The sequence below is a fragment of the Oncorhynchus nerka genome, linkage group LG28 (assembly GCF_034236695.1).
Source record: "Oncorhynchus nerka isolate Pitt River linkage group LG28, Oner_Uvic_2.0, whole genome shotgun sequence".
Taxonomy (NCBI): Eukaryota; Metazoa; Chordata; class Actinopteri; order Salmoniformes; family Salmonidae; genus Oncorhynchus; species Oncorhynchus nerka.
This window is the reverse complement of record NC_088423.1, coordinates 24,359,546-24,385,862: the sequence shown is the minus strand read 5'-3', so window position 1 is coordinate 24,385,862 and position 26,317 is coordinate 24,359,546. Positions and strand designations below refer to the sequence as shown.

Genomic DNA, 26,317 nt, shown 5'->3' with positions numbered 1-26,317 from the left:
CTTAGGTACAAGCTTGAAACACCTGTATTTGGGGAATTTCTCGTATTCTTCTCTGCAGATCCTCTCAAGCTCTGTCAGGTTGGATGGGGAGCGTTGCTGCACAGCTATTTTCAGGTCTCACCAGAGATGGCTGGGCCAGTCAAACACATTCAGAGACTGCGTTGTCTTGGCTGTGTGCTTCGGATCGTTGTCCTGTTGGAGGGTGAACCTTCGCCCCAGTCTGAGGTCCTGAGGACTCTGGAGCAGGTTTTCAGCAAGGATCTCTCTGTACTTTGTTCCGTTCATCTTTCCCTCGGTCCTGACTAGTCTCCCAGTCCCTGCCAATGAAAAACATCCCAACAGAATGATGCTGCCACCACCATGCTTCACGGTAGGGATGGTGCCAGGTTTCCTCCAGACGTGATGCTTGGCATTCAGGCCAAAGAGTTAAATCTTGCTTTTATCAGAGCAGATAATCTTGTTTCTCATGGTCTGAGAGTCTTTAGGTGCCTTTTGGCAAACTCATAGCGTGCTGTCATGTGCATTTTACTGAAGAGTGGCTTTGGTCTGGCCTCTCTACCATAAAGGCCTGATTGGTGGAGTGCTGCAGAGATGGTTGTCCTTCTGGAAGATTCTCCCATCTCCACAGAGGAACTCTGTCAGAGTGACCATTGGGTTCTAGGTCACCTACCTGAGCAAGGCCCTTCTCCCCCAATTGCTCTAGGGAGATTCTTGGTGGTTCCAAATGTCTTCCATTTAAAAGGGATGGAGGCCACTGTGTTCTTGGGGAATTCAATTCTGCAAAATTGTTTTGGTACCCTTCCCCAGATCTGTGCCTCACCACAATCCTGTCTCGGCGCTCTACAGACAATTCCTTCGACCTCAAGGCTTGGTTTTTGCTCTAACTTGCAGTGTTAACTGTGGGACCTTATATAACAGGCCTTTCCAAATCATGTCCAATCAATTGAATTTACCACAGGGGGACTCCAATCAAGTTGTAGAAACATCTCAAGAATGATCAATGGAAACAGGATGCACCTGAGCTCAACTTCGAGTTTCATAGCAAAGGGTCTAATTACTTATGTATGTTTAAATATTTATTTTTCATTAATTTGAAAAAATGTATAATTACCTGTTTTTCGCTTTGTAGTTATGGGGTATTCTGTGTAGATTGCCGAGGATTACAAATATATATTTTTTTGGAATAAGGCTGCAGTGTTAATTTTGTGAACAGTAACTATGATGAAAAATCCTTGTCAATGACCAATTTGTTTCTGACTAAAACTATGACGATATCGAGATGTCCTGGTAAAACCACTAACTATTACAAATTACTTTTTATTTTAGTCAACAAAAATGTGACAAGAATAGAATTCCATATGAGACTAATGGACATTCATTTGACAGGAAGCTTATTTTCATCTGTTTTGTCCAATTATAAGCATGCATGCAGAATATTTCATGCAACCCTGTCATTGACAGAACTAACATATTTCAGTGTCCTGATTGAGCTGATCTGGCCGGCTCTCCCACACAGCTCCCATGCGGACACTTCAGTCACTCGTCAATCTGTTGAATTGATGCATAGCCAGGACACTTCACTTGTAACTAACTTCAACTAGTCTAGAAACAATAATGTTTACTCTCTCTCTTACTATCATGTAGGCTATTTTTGCCTTGATCACATCAGAAGCTCTATTATCCCATGTGCGCAGTAATTCCCTGATGTGGAAACTGCCTGGAAATTCTTTCATTTTTTTCTCCAAATAGTAAACAAACATGCCCCATTCCGCAGGTTCAGGGTTAAAGGGCGGGATAATCCATGGTTTTCTTCTGAGCTGTCTTGTATTATTCACGACCGTAATCTAGCCTGGGCTAAAGCAAGGAAATCATGTTCTGATGCTGATTGGCTAATTTTTAGGCAGTTACAAAACAAGTGTTCTTTTCTTCTCAGGATGGCCAAGTCTGAATATTTTCTGTCTGTTACCACTGATAACCTGAATCACCCTAGAACGTTTTGGAAGGCTATTAAGTCTATGTCTGGTAACAGTAATGTTAATGAATTACCGTCATGTGTTTTGAAGGACTCTGTTGCTATATATGACAAAACTGAAATGCTGAATTGTTTCAATGAGCACTTTGTATCATCTGGTAGGCTGTTTGATTCAGTGTCCTCTGTCTCTGTACAACCCTGTGTGGATGAACCAGTGAGAGCTGGTCAAACTTTTAGCTTTTTGCCATTCTCAGTGCAGGTGGTACATAAAGCCCTGAAATCCTTAGATCAGAGAAAGCCTGCAGGTCCTGATCTTTTGGATCCCTGCTTTTTATTAAATCTGGCTATTAACCCTGGAATGTAATGAAATTCCAAAGATCTGGAAATCAGCATTTGTTCTACCACAACTCTATTTTATCAATGTACCAATCAGGCTTCAGGAAGAAGCATATCACAATTACAGCAGCCATGAAGGTTTTAAATGATATCACCGAAGCCCTTGACAAAAAACAGCACTGTGTCTCACTTTTTATTGATCTCTCTAAGGCTTTTGATACAGTTGATCATGCTATACTAAGGCAGAGATTGTCGAGTGTAGGTCTTTCGGAGCATGCAGTTGCATGGTTTGCTTACTATCTGTCTGATAGAACTCGGTGCACTCAATTTGATGGGCTTATGTCTGTTAAATTGTCTGTCTTTAATGGTGTGCCCCAAGGCTCTGTACTTGGTCCTCTCTTATTCACTATTTATTTAAATGATTTAGACAAAAATATCCCAAATGCCAACTTCATTTTTATGCTGATGATACTGTTATTTACTGTTGTGCCTCGTCTCTTACAAAAGCTTTCCAGAACTTGCAAACTGCTTTTTATACTGTTCAACATACCTTGTGTCAATTAAAGCTTATCCTCAATAGTGACAAAACTAAACTAATGGTGTTGTCTAATGCAAGAAATAGACCTCTGAACCTTTCACCTATTACTACCTGTCAGGGCAAGGAGATGGATGTTGTTACCTCATATAAATATCTTGGAATGTTAATTGATGACGGCCTCTCTTTTAAATTGCATATTCAACAACTTACAAAATAATTTAGATTTTATTTGAGGAATAAGGCCTGTTTTTCTTTTGAAGCCAGAAGGAGGCTAGTAATCAGCTACATTTATGCCTTTACTAGACTATGGGGATATTTTAAATTTTAATGCTTCCGCTCAGTGTTTGAGATCAATTGACACTCTTTACCATGGCACTTTGAGATTTATTTTAAACTGCAAAACCCTTACGCACCACTGCACTTTGTATACCAGGGTTGGCTGGCCTTCTCTAGTCACTCGTAGGCTCAGCTTTGGGTTTACTACCTTTTTATTTGGGCATTTTTATTGTTCAGAAATGTGGTGGGTACTCTCTTCGTTTGCTGGACTTTACCCAGCTAACTGTTCAAAATGTCCTAACTGAATTTGGTAAAAGGGCTTTTATGTACTCTGCGCCATCGTCTTGGAACGCCTTACAAAATACTTTTAAACTGGAAGAACTTGTCCCAATTGGTGTTTTTAAATCACTGATGAAGGATTTTGAGGCTGATTCCCTGACCTGTCAATGTTTTTATTTTGCTGTTTTTGATTTTGTTATACTCTTGTGAATTCAATCGTTTTTACTAGATTACTTGTAGTTTTTCATATTGTCTGTCTGTAATTTTTGTAATGTCTTGGTGCTGCCTATCTTGGCCAGGACGCTCTTGAAAAAGAGATTTTAAATCTCAACGAGCCCTTCCTGGTTAAATAAAGGTTAAATAAAAAATGTAATAAAAAATTAATTCCTCTGTGTTGCTGCTCTCGCTCTACGGTCCGCAAATGTCAGTTGCGGTTGCTTTTTTCTTATGTGAAAAACGAATGATATTTGTTGAATATTAGGAGTACAGTAATACTTCTGGTATTTTTGAAAAGCCCCTTTTCAAGCAAACCACTGTTATTTACCCTCCTTGACGGTTATGATGTGGAGAAAATTTTAGCTGTAATTGTTTAAAACCTTTTAGCCAAGGCTTTATGGACTATGTGGTTAATTATGGCTGGCATTGTTTACTATCTGCCACAATATCAATGTTGCCAGCTAAGATATACAAGGGGATAGGAGGCCTAGTTGAACAAGGCTATCTGAATGTGCACATCATGGAAGTTAGAGGTAGCCTAAATATTCATTGTTTCATAGAAACTCTGACGAAACCTAGACTAAAATTGCCCAGTTTTAGTCAACTGATTAATAACTAAAACTAACAAAGGATGAAATGACTAAAATGTGACTAAGACTAAAAGGTATTTTAATACTAAAACTAAGACTAAAACTACATCTAAAATACCTGCCAAAATTAACACTGGCATGGAGTGACATGGTCAATGTTATTTAAATAGTACAGTGGAATCATTGCACACTGTGCAGATATAATTCGTTAGGCTACTCTTGTGAATGGTATATATACATGTACTTCTTATGAACAAGAAGCTGAGAACCTTAACTTCTCCATTTTAAATGCAGAAGCTTGGCATTTTAGATTTGATAATGAAACAAAGGCACATTTGATATTCATGGCGGAATTTAGAGAAAACAATGGCAACAATCGTCTCATGATAATGTTAGTAGGAGATTGTTGTTCCCCCTTTTGCAAATGTCATTTAGATGATTTTGTGTCAGTGAATCATATTCCACTGTAATTGAAACATGGATTCGCCTGCTCTTCCAATGACTCACAATGCTTCATTGTAACAGTGTCACAATCTTGATGTGTTATAGTCAATGCAATAACTTTCCTCAAACAGTTTGTTCTGACCTTATATGATAGGTTAGAATACGAGCATCATTATGTTGTAATCTTGTTTACGATCTCGCCTGAGTAGGTACCTTATTTCATCAGAAATGCTTCTGTACTGATTGTTGTTTTTCTGAACATCACTGGATGTCCCTGTTCTAACAGAGCATGCAGAGATCACTCATTGGGGTGTCACTAATACATGACTGCTAATAGCATGTTTACTGTGCATTAATAAAAACGTAATTTGCTATTGCTTTTACAACCCCGTTGGAGGAGCAACCAACTGGCTATTCATCATAAATTGAAATTATATTTCTTTATTAATGGAGTTATATGGTTGTTTATTCGATATAATGTATTTCAATATCTGGCCCCTGCTTGGTTGTTATTGAGGCAAATTGTGGGAATGTATTGACCGTCAGCCCCGGGTTGGCTACTGCAGTAATAATGTTAATAAATCAATAAAGAGTTCTATCAGTGGCACAATTAAAGCTGTATTTCTTGTTCAAGAGTGCAAGGTGGTTCTCTGCAAGGGCAGCTTTAATGGCGGTCAGTTCAAACTAGTCAAAAATGAATCCCTTGTTGTGGATCTCATTACTGTTGCACTGGTGACATTTAAATCAGCTTTGAAAAAAGGCACAAGTTTAAGTTTATTCGGCCTGAGCGAGTCTGACCACATGTTGCAACACAATCTCACACTCAATTCGTGCAAATATGTACAAAAAGTCTTTCTGCAGATTTCATGTGTTTTGTGTGGCTTAATTCGCGTGAAAAGACACATGTTTGTGCAACTTCATTCAGAGGAAAATATTTTTATAAAGTTATTAGCACAATGCATGTTGGGCAAATGGTGTTCTACACTGACTTTGTTTTGTGTCCTACATTTATTTATATATAATAAAAAAACATGTTAACAACCCAATAAGTTTTATCAACCAGGGAGGGTGTCACCAAAATAATTATAATATAATAGTAGCCTTACGTTATTTTTTAAACATTTTTATTAATGCCAATACTGTTTTCTATGCTTGTTTTGCATAATAATTTGGGATACTGGTGCACTTGTAGTCAGAAAGGCCCTTATTTTGTGTAGGTAACAGTAGGCCTACACAATTTTCTTCATAACGCATTTCATATTTCTTAGAGCTCCACTTCTTTGTGTACATTCTACCATTTCTTTCACAATGCATTTTAAGCACGGCTATGATGAATTTTATGAGGGTTGCCAGAATGGAGAAAATGAAGGTATTCGATTGGGGAATGGGGATATATTTTTATGATGAGAATGTATAATACACACCATAATACACACACATACACAAACAGTTACACACATATACACACACTCACTTTGTTTGAACTTATGTTATAGTCAACTCTTGACTTTTGTATGAATTAGTTGTAATGTCAGCTATGTTTTCCAATGGTGCGACTGCTGTCGGCATTCAAAGATTATCCAACTTGAATAAAGGCTTGGAGGTAAGGACGACAGCAGTAGTGTAGCCTACGGGCGATATGGATACCACTTATGATTGTGGATGGACGCGACCTTAAAGGTCCACAATGATGTCACCATTGCCCTTGATTCTAAGCAATGTTGTGCTGCTATTTTTATTGACTTGGCCAAAGCTTTTGATACGGTAGACCATTCCATTCTTGTGGGCCGGCTAAGGAGTATTGGTGTCTCTGAGGGGTCTTTGGCCTGGTTTGCTAACTACCTCTCTCAAAGATCAGAACATCTGCTGTCTCAGCCACTGCCCGTCACCAAGCGTGTACCCCAAGGCTCGTTCCTAGGCCCCATGCTCTTCTCAATTTAAATCAACAACATAGCTCAGGCAGTAGGAAGCTGTCTCATCCATTTATATGCAGATGATGCAGTCTTATACTCAGCTGGCCCCTCCCCGAATGTTGTGTTAAATGATCTACAACAAAGCTTTCTTAGTGTCCAACAAGCTTTCTCTGCCCTTAACCTTGTTCTGAACACCTCCAAAACAAAGGGCATGTGGTTTGGTAAGAAGAATGCCCCTCTCCCCACAGGTGTGATTACTACCTCTGAGGGTTTAGAGTTTGAGGTAATCACCTTATACAAGTACTTTGGAGTATGGCTAGACGGTACACTGTCCTTATCTCAGCACATATCAAAGCTGCAGGCTAAAGTTAAATCTAGACTTGGTTTCCTCTATCGTAATTGCTCCACATTCACCCCAGCTGCTAAACTAACCTTTATTCAGATGACCGTCCTACCCATGCTAGATTACGGAGACGTAATTTATAGATCGGCAGGTAAGGGTGCTCTCGAGCGGCTAGATGTACTTTACCTTTTGGCCATCAGATTTGTCACCAATGCTCCTTATAGGACACATCACTGCACTCTATACTCTTCTGGAAAGTGGTCATCTCTGTATACCTGTCGCAAGACCCACTGGTTGATGCTTATTTATAAAACCCTCTTTGGCCTCACTTACCCCCATCTGAGATATCTATTGCAGCCCTCATCCTCCACATACAACACCCATTCTGCCAGTCACATTCTGTTAAAGGTCCCCAAAGTACACACATCGCTGGGTTGCTCCTCTTTTCAGTTCGCTGCAGCTAGCAACTCGAACGAGCTGCAACAAACACTCAAACTGGACAGTTTTATCTCAATCCCTTCATTCAAAGACTCAATCATGGACATGCTTACTGACAGTTGGCTGCTTTGTGGGATGTATTGTTGTCTCTATCTTCTTGCCCTTTGTGCTGTTGTCTGTGCCAAAGAATGTTTGTACCATGTTGTGCTGCTGCCATGTTATGCCGCTACCATTTTGTTGTCATGTTGTGTTGCTACCATGCTGTGTTGTCCTGTGTTGCTGCCATGCTATGTTGTTGTCTTAGGTCTCACTTTATGTAGTTTTGTGTTGTCTCTCTTGTCGTGATGTGTGTTTTGTCCTATATTTTAATTTAATTTATTTTCTATTTTTAATCTCAGCCCATCCCCGCAAGAGGCCATTTGCCTTTTGGTAAGCCGTCATTGTAAATAAGAATGTGTCCTTAACTGACTTGCCTAGCTAATTAAAGGTTAAATAAAAATAAATAAATAAATGATAGCTTCAATGCAACCAAGAGAGTTTTATAGAGTTTTTACACTGCGCTGGACACACACTCTTGGTTGCATAGAAGCTACACTTATTGATATCTACATAGCACATTGATGTGAATCACACTGCTACTCTCTCATTTAGCTATTTGCGCCTTATGGGTTTTGGTTGTTGTGAATGGCTGTTCACATATGTAGATGTGTATTTTAACCCAATAATGGTTGAATTTAACAGTGGATAGCCAGTGAAAAATGTGATCTTCCAACAGCTGCATAGAGGGGATCCAAGACTATAGAAAAGTTTGAGGAAGTTCCTCCCTTCTAAACTTCTCAGTGGTATTGTGCTCCATACTGTCAAAAACTAGTTTAATTTTAGAAGACTATGAGTGGGGCTTTTATTGCTCAGTCTAATTTGTGCTGATAAAAGAAAAATGGACACATGCTCAAATTTGCACACTTTTGATAGACTTAAACAGCAACAAATTATCGAGATATTAAAGTGTCACCAACAAAAACAAACTAGGCCTATAGCAAATGCAGCATATGGCATACATTGCTCACATGCAAATAGCTATTCCATGAGAGCAGCATTTATTTTTCAACTTGAAGCGACGAGCCCAATTAGTCCTCCATGACAAAAAGATAAACAACATAGGCTAATAAATCCTAAGTTTTTGGGTTATACTCATGTAAAACAATTAGCCTAATCTGTCATGACTCTCGTGGGTTGAAGAAGGAGACCAAGGTGCAGCGTGGTAGACGTACATAATATTTATTAAACTGAACACTGCAACAAAGTATAACAACGAAAGCGCACAGTTCTGTCAGGCAGCTAAACAAAAAAATAACTACCCACAAAACACAGGTGGGAAAATGGCTGCCTAAGTATGATTCCCAATCAGAGACAACGATAGACAGCTGTCCCTGATTGAGAACCATACACGGCCAAAACATAGAAATAAAGAAACTAGAATGCCCACCCTAGTCACACCCTGGCCTAACCAATATAGAGAATTAAAGCCTCTCTATGCCAGGGCGTGACATAATCGATATGTCCATGTCCTATTCTTGAAGATCAAGGGATTTCAATTAATTGGAATGCCTGGAAATCTGGCAGACTTTGGTTATTAATGCAAAGAAATAGCCTAATCATATTATTATACAGTTGAAGTTGGAAGTTTACATACACCTTAGCCAAATACACTTCAACTCAGTTTTTCACAATTCCTGAAATTTAATCCTCGTAAAAATAACCTATCCTAGGTCAGTTAGGATCACCACTTTATTTTAAGAATGTGAAATGTCTGAATAAAAGTAGAGATAATAATTTATTTATTTCATCACATTCCCAGTGGGTCAGAAGTTAACATACACTCAATTAGTATTTTGTAGCATTGCCTTTAAATTGTTTAACTTGGGTCAAACTGTTCAGGTAGCCTTCCACCAGCTTCCCACAATAAATTGGGTGAATTTTGTCCCATTCCTCCAGACAGAGCTGGTGTAACTGAGTCAGGTTTGTAGGCCTCCTTGCTCAGAACACACGCTTTTTCAGCTCTGCCCACACATTTTCTAAAGGATTGAGGCCAGGGCTTTGTGATGGTCACTCCAATACCTTGACTTTGTTGTCCTTGAGCCATTTTGCCACAACTTTGAAAGTATGCTTGGGGTCATTGTCCATTTGGAGGACCCATTTGCAACCAAGCTTTAACTTCCTGACTGATGTCTTGAGATGTTGCTTCAATATATCCACATAATTTTCCTTCCTCATGATGCCATGTATTTTGTGAAGTGCACCAGCCCCTCCTGCAGCAAAGCACCCCCACAACATGATGCCCCCCCTCCGTGCTTCACGGTTGGGATGGTGTTCTTCGGCTTGCAAGCCTCCCCCTTTTTCCTCTAAACATAACGATGGTCATTATGGCCAAACAGTTCTATTTTTGTTTCATCAGACCAGAGGACATTTCTCCAAAAGGTACGATCTTCGTCCCCATGTGCAGTTGCAAACCGTAGTCTGGCTTTTTTATGGCGGTTTTGGAGCAGTGGCTTCTTCCTTGCTGAGCGGCCTTCCAGGTTATGTCGATATAGGACTCGTTTTACTGTGGATATAGACACTTTTGTACCTGTTTCCTCCAGCATCTTCACAAGGTCCTTTGCTGTTGTTCTGGGATTGATTTGAACATTTTGCACCAAAGTATGTTCATTTCTGAATGGTATGACGGCTGCGTGGTCCCATGGTGTTTATACTTGTGTACTATTGTTTGTACAGAGGAACGTGGTACCTTCAGGCGTTTGGAAATTTTTGCCAAGGATGAACCAGACTTGTGGTCTACAATTCTTTTTCTGAGGTCTTGGCTGATTTCTTTTGATTTTCCCATGATGTCAAGCAAAGAGGCACTGAGTTTGAAGGTAGGCCTTGAAATACATCCACAGGTACACCTCCAATTGACTCAAATGATGTCGATTAGCCTATCAGAAGCTTCTAAAGCCATGACATCATTTTCTGAAATTGTCCAAGCTATTTAAAGGCACAGTCAACTTAATGTATGTAAACTTCTGACCCACTGGAATTATGGTACAGTGAATTATATGTGAAATAATCTGCCTGTAAACAATTGTTGGAAAAATTACTTGTGTCATGCACAAAGTAAATTTCCTGCCTGACTTGCCAAAACTACAGTTTGTTAACAAGACATTTGTGGAGTGGTTGAAAAACGAGTTTGAATGACTCCAACCTAAGTGTATGTAAACTTCCGACTTCAACTGTATGTAGTAGAAAGTAATGGGTTAGAAGAAGCCTGCATAAACAACCTATAATGTAAAATGCAACATCCATTTATGGCTAGCTATGTAAACTCTAATATTTATTTATCCTACAATATATGTGGTTGAATTGTTACTGATTACAATTTTGGACAGGTAACTAGTAACTGTAACGGATTACATTTAGAAAGTAACCTACCCAACCATGGTTATCATTCATGCTAACATGTACAATATGAAATAATATGCCAACACAAATATTGTTTAACTCAAATGCCCATCTACATTATTATAGTACAAAGTACACAAAGTGCATTGGAACAGAAAGTTCCCTACTATTACACTTTTAGAGGGCATTTGGCTACACCCGTAATAACATCTGCTAAATATGTGTATTTTACCAATCAAATTTGATTTGATAACAATATACAGATGTCTGAGGGTGTCCAGCATCAAACAAATCCAGCGTCATCTGGTTACAGCCTGAGCATGTTTTAGGCATATTTGGAGTGGTCCATTAATGTAAACTCTTAGAGATATAGCATGTCCCATCTGGTGTCTATTTATTTGGTTTTGGTTCCTTTATAGGTTTGGTCCATTAGTTAACAATACAACATGACACTGATTTCATACATACTGCTTTTCAATCATAAATAAGACAAGATATTGGAAGGTCCCCCTGGTTACACCTTCTAATACGTAAACACATCTACTTGTTTTAATTCGCTGCTTAATGTATAACTCGTTTTACCTTAGAATTACTGTAGCCTATTCTGTTTTGTTTGTCACTAAAAATTATGTTTTTATTGCTGAGGTCTTATGATTTAGCAATTTGATGGTACCATAGTTAGAATATATTGGGTCAGAAGCTTTGACAAAGCTTTGATAATTCAGCATTTTTTCATTCTCTGTTTCTGAAAATCGGGTTTTTCTTACATATGAACAGACACCCATACTTGTAGTTCCATCATCCTTTATCAATTTAGAGCACTAGTCTAGACAAATGTGGACTGTTTATATTTCTGACGTTATGTTCTAAGAATAACAATGGTAATTAAAATACATCAACAGATAGGAAATTGAGAGCAATGTTTTCCAATGGCAGGAAATTAAAATCAGCCCTAGCCTTTCAGCTACTCTCATAGCCACCAACAACATTTTAAAATGATGTCTGTCTTCTTTCTATGAGTGGGTTTCGATTGACACGAATCTCTACCGGGAGTATTAGCAGCAAGCACATTTAATTGAATTCAATGCTTGACATCTACATGCAAGAAACACACTCTGTTTATTTACTTTGAGTAAATGGTTCTTGCCAAAAAAAATCAGGATTTAGCCTTGTTACTCTTTCATTGCAAATCTCGAGAGGTTGAAAGGACAATCTCCTTTTATAAAAGATTCTACACCTCTTTGATGAGGTATAGCCTAATGACTTGTATAATCATGGTGTGTGCAAGCATTTGTGTGCTCGCTGTATTTCTCACATGCTGCTTTTCAATCATAAATAGGCCAAGATATTGGAAGGTCCCCCTATGCTGCATACGATATGATGCAGCGAGAAAGCGAGAAATGTGAAATGGAACATTGAGGAACATTGACCATCAATGTGCATATGTCAACATGTTAAAACATACCCAAACACATATATATTTCATGTTTGTGAAGAGTGGTTATTGTATACAAACCTGAGGCTTCTAATGGATAATGGGATGCTTTGTTATGCTACAAAAATGCTGTTTAAGTGGCATACTTGAGGACGGTTCATCAGGACACCACAGAAATCCCTCTGTGAGTCACGTATAATATTGCAGAAGGAGTTTCCCTACAGAGTAGTTCACCGGGTTCGGTGTTGTTATATTTCAAAAGTTTTGTGGTACAATCTGTAAATTCTTAGATTGGAAATCTAAAAGACCCATATTATATCTAATGTCTGTCTTTGATCTTTGTCCTCAGGTCAAACTTGTGGTGGTGTTGTACAAGGACTAAATGGAACGATAGAGAGTCCTGGCTTTCCCCATGGCTACCCAAACTATGCCAACTGTACCTGGATCATCATTACAGGAGAACGAAATAGGATACAGTTGTCATTTCACACCTTTGCTCTTGAAGAGGACTTTGACATAGTCTCCATTTATGATGGCCAACCGCAGCCAGGAAACCTGAAAATTAGGTAAGACTTTTACTTACTCATATGCAGTTTTATATGTATTCATTGGATTTGAGTGTTACAGTACTGTATTGTTGTAACTTTAGTGGTCCTGTGTGGCACTAGCAATGCTAAGGTTATTATCATGCTGACATGACAGATGCCAGTATATAGATTTTGGCCTGTTAAGTGATACATACTTTAGTTGTGTAGTGTTGAACATTCATGTGTACCCACTGAATAGTTATATTGATGTTATAAGGGCACTCATTCATTCCAACTGTACCTAAAGTACCACATGGCTTCTTTATCTTGCCATAAAAGAGCAAATCAACTGAAAACGTAAAATTCCCATTAGGACCCTTCTGAAACAAGTAAACATTTGTAACGCCATGCAGGCTAAACTGCATCCCTGTGGTTGCCAAGGTTGCGCTTACCAGGTTTGAAGTATGCCAATAGGTTGGTACGGGAGGCACCCTCTTGGCGTTGAAGTAAGTAATGGGGATCTGCAATCAATAAAGGCAATCTCAAAATACTTGTCCTCCAAGTGAAAATGGAATGCCTTAATTCAGGATTATGCAGGATTATTTTTGTAAAAGCATACACATTATTAACACAACTTTGCATAAAGAGGGTAAAGTGAAACTAATGCTGCTGAAAAGTATTTACCAAGTAAATATGTGAGTAGTATTATAAAGTGTTTACCAACTCAGTGGCCTTCTAGTTTGATTGTCTGTCCAGAGATTGGAAGGTTGGGAGTTCGATCCCCGTTTGAGTTATACCAAAGACTGAAAATGGTACCCGCTGCAACTCTGCTTGGCAATCAGCATGACGGAGATAGATTGTTGGTAGGGCCCTGCGATTGTATAGCGTCCTGTCTAGGGGGTGTACTAGTACATCAAACTGCCTCACGGTACCGAAACAGGAGAGCACTTTCCGGATAACACAAGCCAAGGCTCGTGCAAGGCTACTTACTTAATGAATATAAAGTGTTAGACAGAGCACCCGCTCAATGTGATTCCATGTATTATTGACTAGATCAGTGAAAATGTCAGTCAGTCTCTTAGCCAATGGGAAAATACCAGGCTAATGATAATTATACATTTTATTATACAGCTCTCAATGTCAAGACAACAAAGTTTTAAAGGACATGCAAATACATCAACTTGTGTGGAAAAGTACAGTGCATTCGTAAAGTATTCAGACCCTGTCACGTTCTGACTTTTATTTCCTTTGTTTTGTCATTATTTAGTATGGTCAGGGCGTGAGTTGGCGTGGGCAGTCTATGTTTGTTTTTCTATGATTTGGGTATTTCTATTTTTCGACCTAGTATGGTTCTCAATCAGAGGCAGGTGTCATTAGTTGTCTCTGATTGAGAATCATACTTAAGCAGCCTGGGTTTCACTGTGTGTTTGTGGGTGATTGTTCCTGTCTCTGTGTTTGCACCAGATAGGGCTGTTTTGGGTTTTCACGTTTCTTGTTTTGTTAGTTTGTTCATGTGTAGAGTATTTATTAAAGAACCAGGAATAGAAACCACGCTGCATTTTGGTCCGCCTCTCCTTCAAGTCAAGAAAACCGTTACAGACCCCTTCTCTTTTTCCACATTTTGTTACGTTACAGCCTTATTTTTAATCAATCTACACACAATACTCAATAATGACAAAGCGAAAACAGGTTTTTAGAAATACCTTATTTATGTAAATATTCAGACTCTTTGCTATGAGACTCAAAATTGAGCTCAGGTGCATCCTGTTTCCATTGATCATCCTTGAGATGTTTCTACAACTTGATTGGAGTCCATCTGTGGTAAATTCAATTGATTGGACATGATTTGGAAAGCCACACACCTGTCTATATAAGGTCCCACAGTTGACAGTGCATGTCAGAGCAAAAACCAAGCCATGAGGTTAAAGGAATTGTCTTTAGCGCTCCGAGACAGAATTGTGTCAAGACACAGCTCTGGGGAAGGGTACCAAAACATTTATTCAGCATTGAAGGTCCCCAAGAACACAGAGGCCTCCATCCTTCTTAAATGGAAGAAGTTTGGAACCACCAAGACCAAGAACCTGATGGTCACTCTAACAGAGCTCATGAGTTCCTCTGTGGAGATGGGAGAACCTTCCAGAAGGGCAACCATCTCTGCAACACTCCACCAATCAGGCCTTTATGGTAGAGATGCCAGACGGAAGCCACGCCTCAATAAAAGGCCAAATGGCACCTAAATTACTCTCAGACCATGAGAAACAAGATTTTCTTTGGCCTGAATGCCAAGCGTAACGTCTGTAGGAAACCTGGCACCATCCCTAAAGTGAAGCATACTGTTGGCAGAATCATGCTGTGGCGATGTTTCTAATGGCAGGGACTGGGAGACTAGTCAGGATCGAGCGAAAGATGAATGGAGCAAAGTACAGAGAGCTCCTCGATGAAAACCTGCTCCAAAGCACTCTGCCCCAGTCTGAGGTCCTAAGGTTCACCTTCCAACAGGACAACGATCCAAAGCACACAGCCAAGACAACGCAGGAGTGGCTTTGGTTCAAGTCTCTGAATGTCCTTTAAAGGTCCAGCTAGAGCCTGGATTTGAACCTGATCAAACATCTCTGGAGAGACCTGAAAATAGCTGTGCAGCGACGCTACCCATCCAACCTGACAGGGCTTGAAAGGATCTGCAGAGAATAATGGGAGAAACTCCCCAAATACAGGTGTGCCAAGCTTGTAGCATCATACCCAAGAAGACTTGAGGCTGTAATCCCTGTCAAAGGTGCTTCAACAGAGTACTGAGTCTGAATACTTATGTAAATGTGATATTTCAGTCTGTTATTTGTAAAACATTTGCAGAAATGTCTAAAAACATGGTTTTACTTTGTCATTATGAGGTGTTTTGTGTAGATTGATGAAAAAAATGTTTTAATCAATTTTAGAATAAGGCTGTAACGTAACAAAATGTGAAAAGTCAAGGGGTCTGAATACTTGCCAAATGCACTCTAAGTGTGTGCACTGCAACACACAAGCAAAATCACTAGTGATGTACATTAAACAGCAAGAAATTAGAAAACCAAAATATACTTACATTTTTTAAATCATACGAGTTTAACTAAAAGACCGATCTGAGAAGATACATTTTAATCAAGCCTTTTAAAAACATTGACCAAGTCTGAGTTACAGACAGAGACAGGGAGAGAGCTCCCGATTGTCGAAGCCGCTTGAGAGAAAAGTTGGATTCCCACTAAATTTCTGTCTGGTAAAGGCTCAATGCACTCCATCTGGTATTCACAAACTTCTCATTCCATCTCATTTAGGTGTGTGTGTGAAGACATGGAAAACTGTTAATAGTCTGTTAACACACACCTCATACTGTGTGACATGAAGTGTTGATGTCATTACTTCAGGGAAATAACTAGCATAAGCAGGTCATTAAACGGGCAAAGATCACTTGCTATATGATCTCTTCAGACTCTGTAAAGGGGGCTTTCTTTACCCCGTCCTCCTTTTCACCAATGGCTCTTTATCATTTAGAATTTAATCGTATGGCAATGCAATTCTGTGTTTATGCTAATTAAACACAAGGCATTACCAGAGGGTTTGGAGCGATGCTCCAGTGACAAGCAGTATCCGTCTCTGGTGAACCTCTCCTTGGCTGAGATGGGACTCTACATCTGTGTCTGTGGAGAGTGACAAACACTGCTCACCATGACTGCAGTGTCAAACTTTATAACACTGTGGGTTTCGACCTATAAACGTTGCCTTCTACCATCACAGTTGCCCTCTCTGTCTGTCTCCTCAGCTCCAAAAATGTACCCATTACCTGTCTGTCTCCTCAGCTCCAAATGTGTACCCATTACCTCTAAGATGCTGGCTGGTAACAGTGACTTAACACCACAAGGTGTCAGTGAAACCTAAATTCCTGTGTTTTTATACTAATGAAATGCATCAAATATATATAACAGTATAGCCTACAGTCAGCAAGGAAAATAGGGCGGGCAAAGATAACCAGTGATTTGAACAAATCCAGCACAGGAGAATAGGGATTCAAGCTAGCTGAACTAAGTAAGCATGGGTAGGATGTGGAGGAAGTGGCTTTGCCCTGTTGTTTGCATTGCTGCATTGGATCATTTTATAAGCTTTTTTATTCATGTCTCAGAATGGTATCAAAAGTTGAAGCCATTTAAAAAAATAAAGATAACAAATAGTGCCATAGCAGCAAGACACAACTGTACAGTACTGTAGGCCCACAACAAACAACGTATTGAGCTGTATTGAGTTGAGCTCTATGAATAAAGACAACAGTCTTGGGAAAGTAGAGATAAACACCACTTCACTAGAGATGAAGACTTCATATTCATTGAAAGAGAGCAGTAAGCACTTTGCAGGTCTGAAAGTAAATAAAGGTCGCTGAAACAGTCATTCAAAAGAGAACATGCTGGCCACACCCAGGCCGACTGGCATTTCTGACTGATAGGAGGCATTACGCTGCACAGATTTCCTCCACATGAAGCAGCTGTTATGTTGCATATGCTGTCCTTTGAGAATGATACTTCCCCTGACCTTTGAATAACATACTGATACCTGAACATGTGCAGACTATGGATGCAGGTGAAAGGGAGTTCGCCTGTGCATTGTAAAGAGTTGGAAGCCTACTGTGTATTGTAGTGAAGGAGTACATATCTTACTGTTAATTATTATTGCAATAGACTTGAATAACCTTTCTTCTTTCTTACATTAATACTTTTTCACAATAGTTTTCAAACCATTTCAGATGTATTCCTTATTTTGAATGACAAATGGCCCCCTATTTACCTATGTATTTACATAGGCTGTCAAAGTGAAGGAACTAATTCATTACTATGTAGTGACAGTGTAGGTACCCTCTGTGGTCTAAGTGAACATATCTCATGTTTGGCTGAATCTTTGGCTGAATCTAATATCTCACTGGCACAGGCGTAATTGCAAATATGTACTAGTGATTTCTAGGGTGAGAAATAGCTTCTTTGCACCTGAAGACAGGCGATAACCGCAGTGCTGGATGGAATAAGAGCAAACACTTATTTCAGTTATATTAAAACCAGGAAAATCTGGAGGGCCCCTTGCTGATTACAGACTCATAATTTTAATACATTTGGACAATAATATAATAACAAAACTCTTAAGCAATAGAATGGCAAAGTCTTACCAGACTTGACACGTTTAAAAATAGACTTCAATTTAATACTGTAACGGCGTTCGTCTGTTGTTGAAAGAGAGTCGGACCGAAATGCAGCGTGGTGGTTACTCATGTTACTTTAATGTATGAAAACGGAACGATACATGACATAACTGACAAAGACGAAAACAACAAACGGAACGTGAAACTATTACAGCCTATCTGGTGCACACTACACGAAGACAGGAACAATCACCCACGAAATACACAGCGAAACTGAGGCTACCTAAATTCGGTTCCCAGTCAGAGACAACGAAAATCACCTGACTCTGATTGAGAATCGCCTCAGGCAGCCAAGCCTAACAACACCCCTACTCAACCGCAATCCCAATAATACAAAACCCCAATACGAAATACAACAACATAAACCCATGTCACACCCTGGCCTAACCAAACATATAACGAAAACACAAAATACAATGACCAAGGCGTGACAGAACCCCCCTAAGGTGCGGACTCCCGGACGCACCTCAAAACTATAGGGAGGGTCCGGGTGGGCGTCTGTCCATGGTGGCGGCTCCGGCTCGGGACGTGGACCCCACTTCATTAAAGTCATAGTTCCTCCCCTTCGCATCCTGGGATAATCCACCTTCGCCGCCGACCATGGCCTAATAGTCCTCACCCAGATCCCCACTGGACTGAGGGGCAGCTCGTGACTGAGGGGCAGCTCAGGACAGAGGGGCAGCTCGGGACAGAGGGGCAGCTCGGGACAGAGGGGCAGCTCGGGACAGGAGCAGCCCGGGACTGAGGGGTAGCCCGGAACTGAGGAGTAGCCCAGTACTGAGAGGATGCCCAGTACTGAGAGGAAGCCCAGTACTGAGAGGAAGCCCAGTACTGAGAGGAAGCTCAGGCAGGTTGTAGGCTCCGGTAGATCCTGGCTGGCTGGCGGATCTGGAAGATTCTGGTTGACTAGCAGATCTGGAAGATTCTGGTTGACTAGCAGATCTGGAAGAGACTGGTTGACTGGCAGATCTGGAAGAGACTGGTTGACTGGCAGATCTGGAAGAGACTGGTTGACTGGCAGATCTGGAAGAGACTGGTTGACTGGCAGATCTGGAAGATTCTGGTTGACTGGCAGATCTGGAAGAGACTGGTTGACTGGCAGATCTGGAAGAATCTGGTTGACTGGCGGATCTAGCTGCTCTATGCAGACTGACAGCTCTGACTGCTCCATGCAGGCTGACAGCACCCTGCATACTGGCAGCTCTTTGCAGACTGGCAGCTCTGGCTGCTTCATGCAGGCTGACAGCACCCTGCAGACTGGCAGCTCTTTGCAGACTGACAGCTCTGGCTGCTTTATGCTGGCTGACAGCACCCTGCAGACTGACAGCTCTCTGCAGACTGGCAGCTCAGGCTGCTTCATGCAGACTGACAGCACTTGGCAGACTGACAGCTCTCTGCAGACTGGCAGCTCAGGCTGCTCCGAACAGGCAGGAGGCTCCGGCAGCGCAGGAGAGGAGACAGGCTCTGGCTGCGCTGAACAGGCGGGAGACTCTGACAGCGTAGGAGGGATTGGAGGCTCTGGCTGTGTTGAACAGGCAGGAGGCTCCGGCAGAGCAGGAGAGGAGACAGGCTCTGGCTGCGCTGAACAGGCGAGGCGCACTGAAGGCCTGGTGCGTGGTGCTGGAACTGGTGCTACCGGATCGAGGACACGCACAGGAAGCCTGGTGCGGGGAGCTGCTACCGGAGGACTGGTGTGTGGAGGTGGCTCTGGATAGACCGGACCGTGCAGGCGCACTGTAGCTCTTGAGCACCGAGCCTGCCCAAGCTTACCTGGCTCGATTCCCACTCTAGCCCGGCCAATACGAAGGGCTGGTATGTACCGCACCGGGCTATGCACCCGCACTGGAAACACCGTGCACTCCATAGCATAACACGGTGTCTGCCCGGTCTCTCTAGCCCACCGGAAAGCACAGGGAGTTTGCGCAGGTTTCCAACCTGGCATAGCCATACTCCCTTCTAGCCCCCCCAATAATTTTTTTGGGTTGCTTTACGGGCTTCCTTGCCAACCGTGTTCCCTCGTATCATCAGCTCCTATCTCCGGCTGCCTCTGCTCACCTTAGTGCCTCCACCTGTTCCCATGGGAGGCAATCTCTTCCGGCCAATATCTCTTCCCAAGTGTAACAACCTTTACCATCCAACACATCTTCCCATGTCCATTCTGCGAATAACTCATCCTCCTTTTGCTGCTCCAGCTGTCGCTGCCTGTTTATACCAGCGCCTCTCCGTTTTTGCCGGCGTGTCTTCCTTTTCGACTCCATTCGCCTATAGCCCTCTTCGCATTGCTGCAGGGAATCCCAGGCGGGCTCCTGCACTCTCTCTGGGTCGGCCGCCCACCTGTCGATTTCTTCCCACGTCGTATACTCCATGCCATTGCTGTCCATAACGTCCTCCCTTCGCTGCTCCTGCTGTCGCTGCCTGTAACCACGCCGCTCGGTCCGTGAAGGGTGGGTGATTCTGTAACGGCGTTCGTCTGTTGTTGAAAGAGAGTCGGACCGAAATGCAGCGTGGTGGTTACTCATGTTACTTTAATGTATGAAAACGGAACGATACATGACATAACTGACAAAGACGAAAACAACAAACGGAACGTGAAACTATTACAGCCTATCTGGTGCACACTACACGAAGACAGGAACAATCACCCACGAAATACACAGCGAAACTGAGGCTACCTAAATAAGGTTCCCAATCAGAGACAACGAAAATCACCTGACTCTGATTGAGAATCGCCTCAGGCAGCCAAGCCTAACAACACCCCTACTCAACCGCAATCCCAATAATGCAAAACCCCAATACGAAATACAACAACATAAACCCATGTCACACCCTGGCCTAACCAAACATATAACGAAAACACAAAATACAATGACCAAGGCGTGACAAATACAATATGCAAAAAAAGATATAGATTTATCAATAATGGCTGTTGATGCTGAAAAGGCTTTTGACCGTCTTGAATTGCCTTTTCTATTCAAAACTTTGGACGCTTTCAACTTTCCAGCTGAAATAATAAATGTAATACAAATATTATATGAATGTAATAAATACACAAATAATACATTATCTGATGAAATTGCTTTAGAAAGAGGCACAAGACAGGGAGGTCCTCTCTCCACCCTCCTGTTTCCAATGGCAATTGAACCGCTTGCAGAAAGAATTAAACAGGACCCAAACGTAACAGGTATCAATCAGTATTGGTAAGCATAAATATAAACTAAACTTTAAAAATATTTTCAGAATATTCTAAAATCTCAGGATATAAAATTTACGTGAAAAAAACAACAAAATAATGGCAATAGGAAAAATAAAACGTTTAACTCATGAGCTACAAAAATCTAGGTGGACCACAAAAAATATAAAATACTTAGGATACTTACTAAGACAACAAACAACAACGATATAAAGATAACTTTATCTCATTACTCAACAAAATGAAAGTCGATGTAATTAAATAGAACAATCTTCCCAATATTATAGACTAAACCTCTTCAGAATAACATGGCTCCCAAAGTTTTTATATTTATTCTAGGTAATACCAATTGCCCCACCAAAGACATTTGAAAAAAAAGTAACAGACTTTATATTAAACGTCTTCGACAACGACCAATATCACTCCTTTAAAACACAACCCTATCGAACAATCCTTGAATAGCTTTTCTCAATTCAGCTATAAATTGATCCACATGGTAAACTAAAGGCATAGAAACCGTAAACGACTTGGTAATAAGAAATACATTTACAGTATTTCCATGACAGAATTTAAAAAGCAATTTTGGACTGACCAATCTAGATATTTTCAAATACATGGAACTAAAAAGGTTTCATATCACAACATTTATATTTGAAATAGTTTGGACATCAGAGCAATCTTGAGGGAATCTATTTGTATCATGTTTCAGGTAAGACCCAGATGCAGACAGTGTCTGTCACGCCCTGACTTATAGTTTGCTTTGTATGTTTATATGTTTTGTTTGGTCAGGGTGTGATCTGAGTGGGCATTCTAAGTTGTATGTCTAGTTTGTCTGTTTCTGTGTTTGGCCTGATATGGTTCTCAATCAGAGGCAGGTGTTAGTCATTGTCTCTGATTGGGAACCATATTTAGGTAGCCTATTTTGTCGTTGTGGGTGATTGTCTATGTGTAGTGTTTGTGTCAGCACATTTCGTATTTAGCTTCACGGTCATTGTTCATTTATTGTTTTGTTCAGTTTACTTTGTGTTTTCGTCATCCATTAAAATGATGCATTCACACCACGCTTTGGTCCGCTTCTTACGACGATTGTGACAGTGTCGAAGAAACAAGTGTTTATTACTCTACAGGGGCAGCAAAAAAGAGGTCAAGGGCAGGCAGAGGTCAGTAATCCAGATAGGGTGCAAAAGGTCCAGAACGGCAGGCAGTCTCAGGTTCAGAGCAGGCAGGGGTCAATAATCCAGTGTGGAGTGGCAAGGTACAGAACCTGCAGGCAGGCTCAGGGTCAGGGCAGGCAGAAAAGTCCAAACTGGGAAAAAATAGAAAACAGGACAGGAGCAAGGGGAAAACTGCGAGTAGGTTTCACGAAACAAACGAACTGGCAACAGACAAACCGAGAACACAGGTATAAATACACTGGGGATAATGGGAAAGATGGGTGACACCTGGAGGGGGGTGGAGACAAGCACAAAGACAGGTGAAACAGATCAGGTTGTGACAATTTGAGTCAGAAAATGATATGATATGTAACAAAATAACTGATATTGGCACAAGATATAGGGAATGTTGGAACATAACTAACAAAATAGAGACAAATTTCCCAAATGACACAGCACAATGGCAGTCCTGTCTTAAGTTTAAAACTAACAATGACTCAATAATCCATGCCTTCTGGGAATGCAATAATGTCTAAAAGTTATGGGCGGAGTTAGAAAGTTGCCTGTCAGAATTTGTACAATGTAAATTTACTTTCAATCCGTCTGTCGGCATGTTTCAATATATGGCATATGAGGGTGCAGTGAGATACCAGATGGGTTGGAGGGTACTATTCTCGTCAATCATCTTGAAAAAATGTATACTTAAAAACTGTAAAATTAACCAATCCTCCATCAGTAACACAATGGAAAGGTCAAATGCTTTATTATCTAAATGGTTAAAGTGTGTGGGCGAAGGAGAGAAACAAAATGGTGCAGTTTGAGGCCATGTGGCTGAGAGTGATGCGGGAACTGGAGTTGGGGTGAGCAGGTGGGTCTGGGCATGTGTGATGTTTGTATGTGTGTGTTTTGTATTGTTTAAAAAAAGTCATAATAACATCAGAACAGAACATGCTATAGATTTTGAGAACACTATGTTCTGGCTTATTTAAAATTTACTGGCATTAGGCCTCATGGTACAACACAATAGGCTGGGGAGCACCTCCTACTGGAGAGTTAATCTACACCTATTCTTTTGGTCTCCCATCCAGTGTTTAACCAAGCCCAGCCCTGCTGAGCTTTTATATTTGTCACTGACATATGCTAAATATGTGTACACGACCAATAACATTTGATTTGTCTTTGATTACTACTGTGCTATTGTGAGAATGATTATTGAGATACGTCTTAATAACTAAATATATTGACTGTTGCTACCAAAATTATTCCAAAAGGTAGGTTTAAGAGAGCAAATGAAACGTAACCATTCTTCCAAGTCATATATCCTCAATGATACTATTTAGGCCTATATAGCATTTGCAAAGTCATCAACAGCTATCATTTCAATTCAACACAGGGTTTAATGCTCCTGAGTGGCGCAGCGGTCTAAGGCACTGCATCTCAGTGCACGTGACATCACTGCAGTCCCTGGTTCAAATCCAGGCTGCATCTCATCCGGCCATCATTGGGAGTTGCATAGGGCGGCACACAATTGGCCAAGTGTCATCCGGGGTAGGCCGTCATTGTAAATAAGAATTTGTTCTTAAGCGTTGTGAACCAAATACAATTTAATATTAACTTTGTAGTACAATAGATGGCCAAAAGTTCTGACTATTTTACAAACTAATGTAAGAGTATTTATTTAACCTTCAAATTAGTAGTACAACCATGGCCACATTTTGAGGTTACTGTTATTATGTCTTCTTATGTAATCATAGAACGTGTGCATGTTCAACATAGCATGCAAATGCCACAGGTCTGTGGAAATCTTCACAATTGCTGTAATAATCTGAACAGCATTGATCACTTGCACTATTTACATTTAATGTAATCTCAACTGCAATCCAGGTAATTTGGCTGTGCTATTAGATGAAGCACTGGGATAACACATTAAGTTGTTGTATAAAAACAAAATATCTGACACTGTATTCCCATTTGAAATGAGTTTTGCTTTGATAGGGTTGAAAGCGCAGTGATAACACATTTAGATGACAATTAAACAAAAAATCTGACATCTACTGTACTGTACTGAACTATATTCTACTCCAGGATTCCCCAAACTCAGATTTGGTAAAAGAATTCTGAGTTTTAATCACTTAATAATTCATAAACAAAAATGTATATAAGTTAAAACACTAACTAATTGGTAGGTCTAACTTTACTTGTTCTATACATATGTAAACATTCATTTTCCCTCCTCACGAGGGAGATAAGTTAGAACATACCTTAAAGATATGTGGGTTTTTGGTAACAGAATTACGAAGAGTAAGGCAATATTTCTTAAACTTACGGAGGCTAATAATTTAAAGAGCAGCAGTGTGTGTCTACAGTAAAGCTTTAAGCAGCTATTTGTACTCTGAGTTGAACTAATAGCATTTCATCACCTTTGAAGCAGGATGCACTGTTGTTTTATCACACAGAGGGTTTGTATTGCCCATCACTTTTTTCTCCTTGTAATCTTGATTCAAAAGTGGTCAGAGTTTGCCACTTGGCTGGAGTGTCTCCAAATTATTTGCCTCTTCATTGCTGACTTCACGAGTGCATGAATAAATGATTTCTCCAACACTGGATAATATCCTTGTAAGCTTGTGACACTGTTTTAATTGCTTCTGCCACGTTATATGGACAGTGGCAGAACAAATATACAAATGCAAAATAGAATAAACTTATAGTGTATGAGTACATCGCATGGCCGTGCAGTATCCTAGGCTATTACTCTACAACAGACAGTATATTATGTACATTTTTAGAAAGGTGTGTGCCTTTTTCATATTTTTCGTTGCAGAATGCATGTTGGTCAGGAGGTTGAAATCAACGCAGTTTGAGACCTACACTGTTGGTATTCCACTGATAGCATTAGGCTACTCTGTTGGAGACATTATAAAAGCACATAATTACATGTTTGCAACACTGTTGACTCACATGAGCAGGTTGTATGCTATGACCACAGGAACAAAGATTTAACATAATGTTCTCCAGCTGTTCTGTTGTAATATATACAATGCTTATTAATTAGAAAGACATGATAAAAGGCAGGTTGGAGTTGATTTCCATGGTTCGTAATCCAAAGAGAAATGTACTCTTTTGGTTATCGCTTACATGAAATGTTTGTATAGTAGATTGATCTAGCACTTCTCTAAACCTCTGAGGCAATCAAATTAAGTTATTTACATTCTCCTCTAGGGTATGCTTCATTGCCAAACAAGAAAAGAGCATCTGAAGGGCCAGTGGATAAGGATTTCTGCTTGGAAATGGGAGATTGAGATGCCTTTTCTGTGTAGGGTCTGCAGAAGATGTGTGGATGAGGCTTTCATTTCACAGCGGCCTTACATACAGTAGTGCTGATATGTTCTCAGAGGTAATGACCTCCACTACTTGCAGTAGCTAGACTTAAAATCCAAATATTCGGTTCTATAGTGAAGCACTGTCATTAGTATCACTACTTCACTACAAGAGGAAACTTGGAAAGCTCTGGGATCTATAAACCAGATAATTGTTTAAACAAATAAAGCAGCTACTCATAGTTGAATATTAACCAATATAGAAACTGTGTTGTATTCAGTAGCATGCTTTGAAAGAAAAATAAATAATTCCCTTAATGAACTCTCAAAGAGAATAAAAAATGCTGTTAATAGGTTTCCACCATCTCGTTCCCCTCATCCCTCAAAGTGGAGCTTTGAGAAAGTCAACATCTCAGTGTTTTCCATTTGTCTTTCTTGCGCAGTAGTCTTGGTTCAGTTACATCACACTTGTCTACTACAGTTCTTTATCAACTCTGATTCTTCTTCCTTTGTTTGCTCCCACCCCACCATCTACAGCAAGGCCTACCTCTCCACTACTGATAAAAGAATAACCCTGTCATTACACAGTCACAACTCACAGGCCCAGAGCATAGTTTTACTTTCATCCAAGAAACTGGCACCAACGTTGGCACTTAAGTGAAACGCAGCCTTCGTCACTGACAGCAAGTGACATGTAAG

The 26,317-nt window shown here is 40.5% G+C and overlaps 1 protein-coding gene across 1 annotated transcript in view; it reads left to right on the top strand.

Moving 5' to 3' along the window:
* The window catches only part of LOC115113847 (CUB and sushi domain-containing protein 1-like), a 494,033-nt gene that overhangs the window by 152,853 nt on the left and 314,863 nt on the right, over positions 1-26,317 (top strand). Inside the window, exon 2 of the mRNA XM_029641828.2 lies at positions 12,565-12,781. Within this exon, the coding sequence (XP_029497688.2) occupies positions 12,565-12,781 (217 nt within the window). The remainder of the gene's footprint in view (positions 1-12,564; positions 12,782-26,317) is intronic.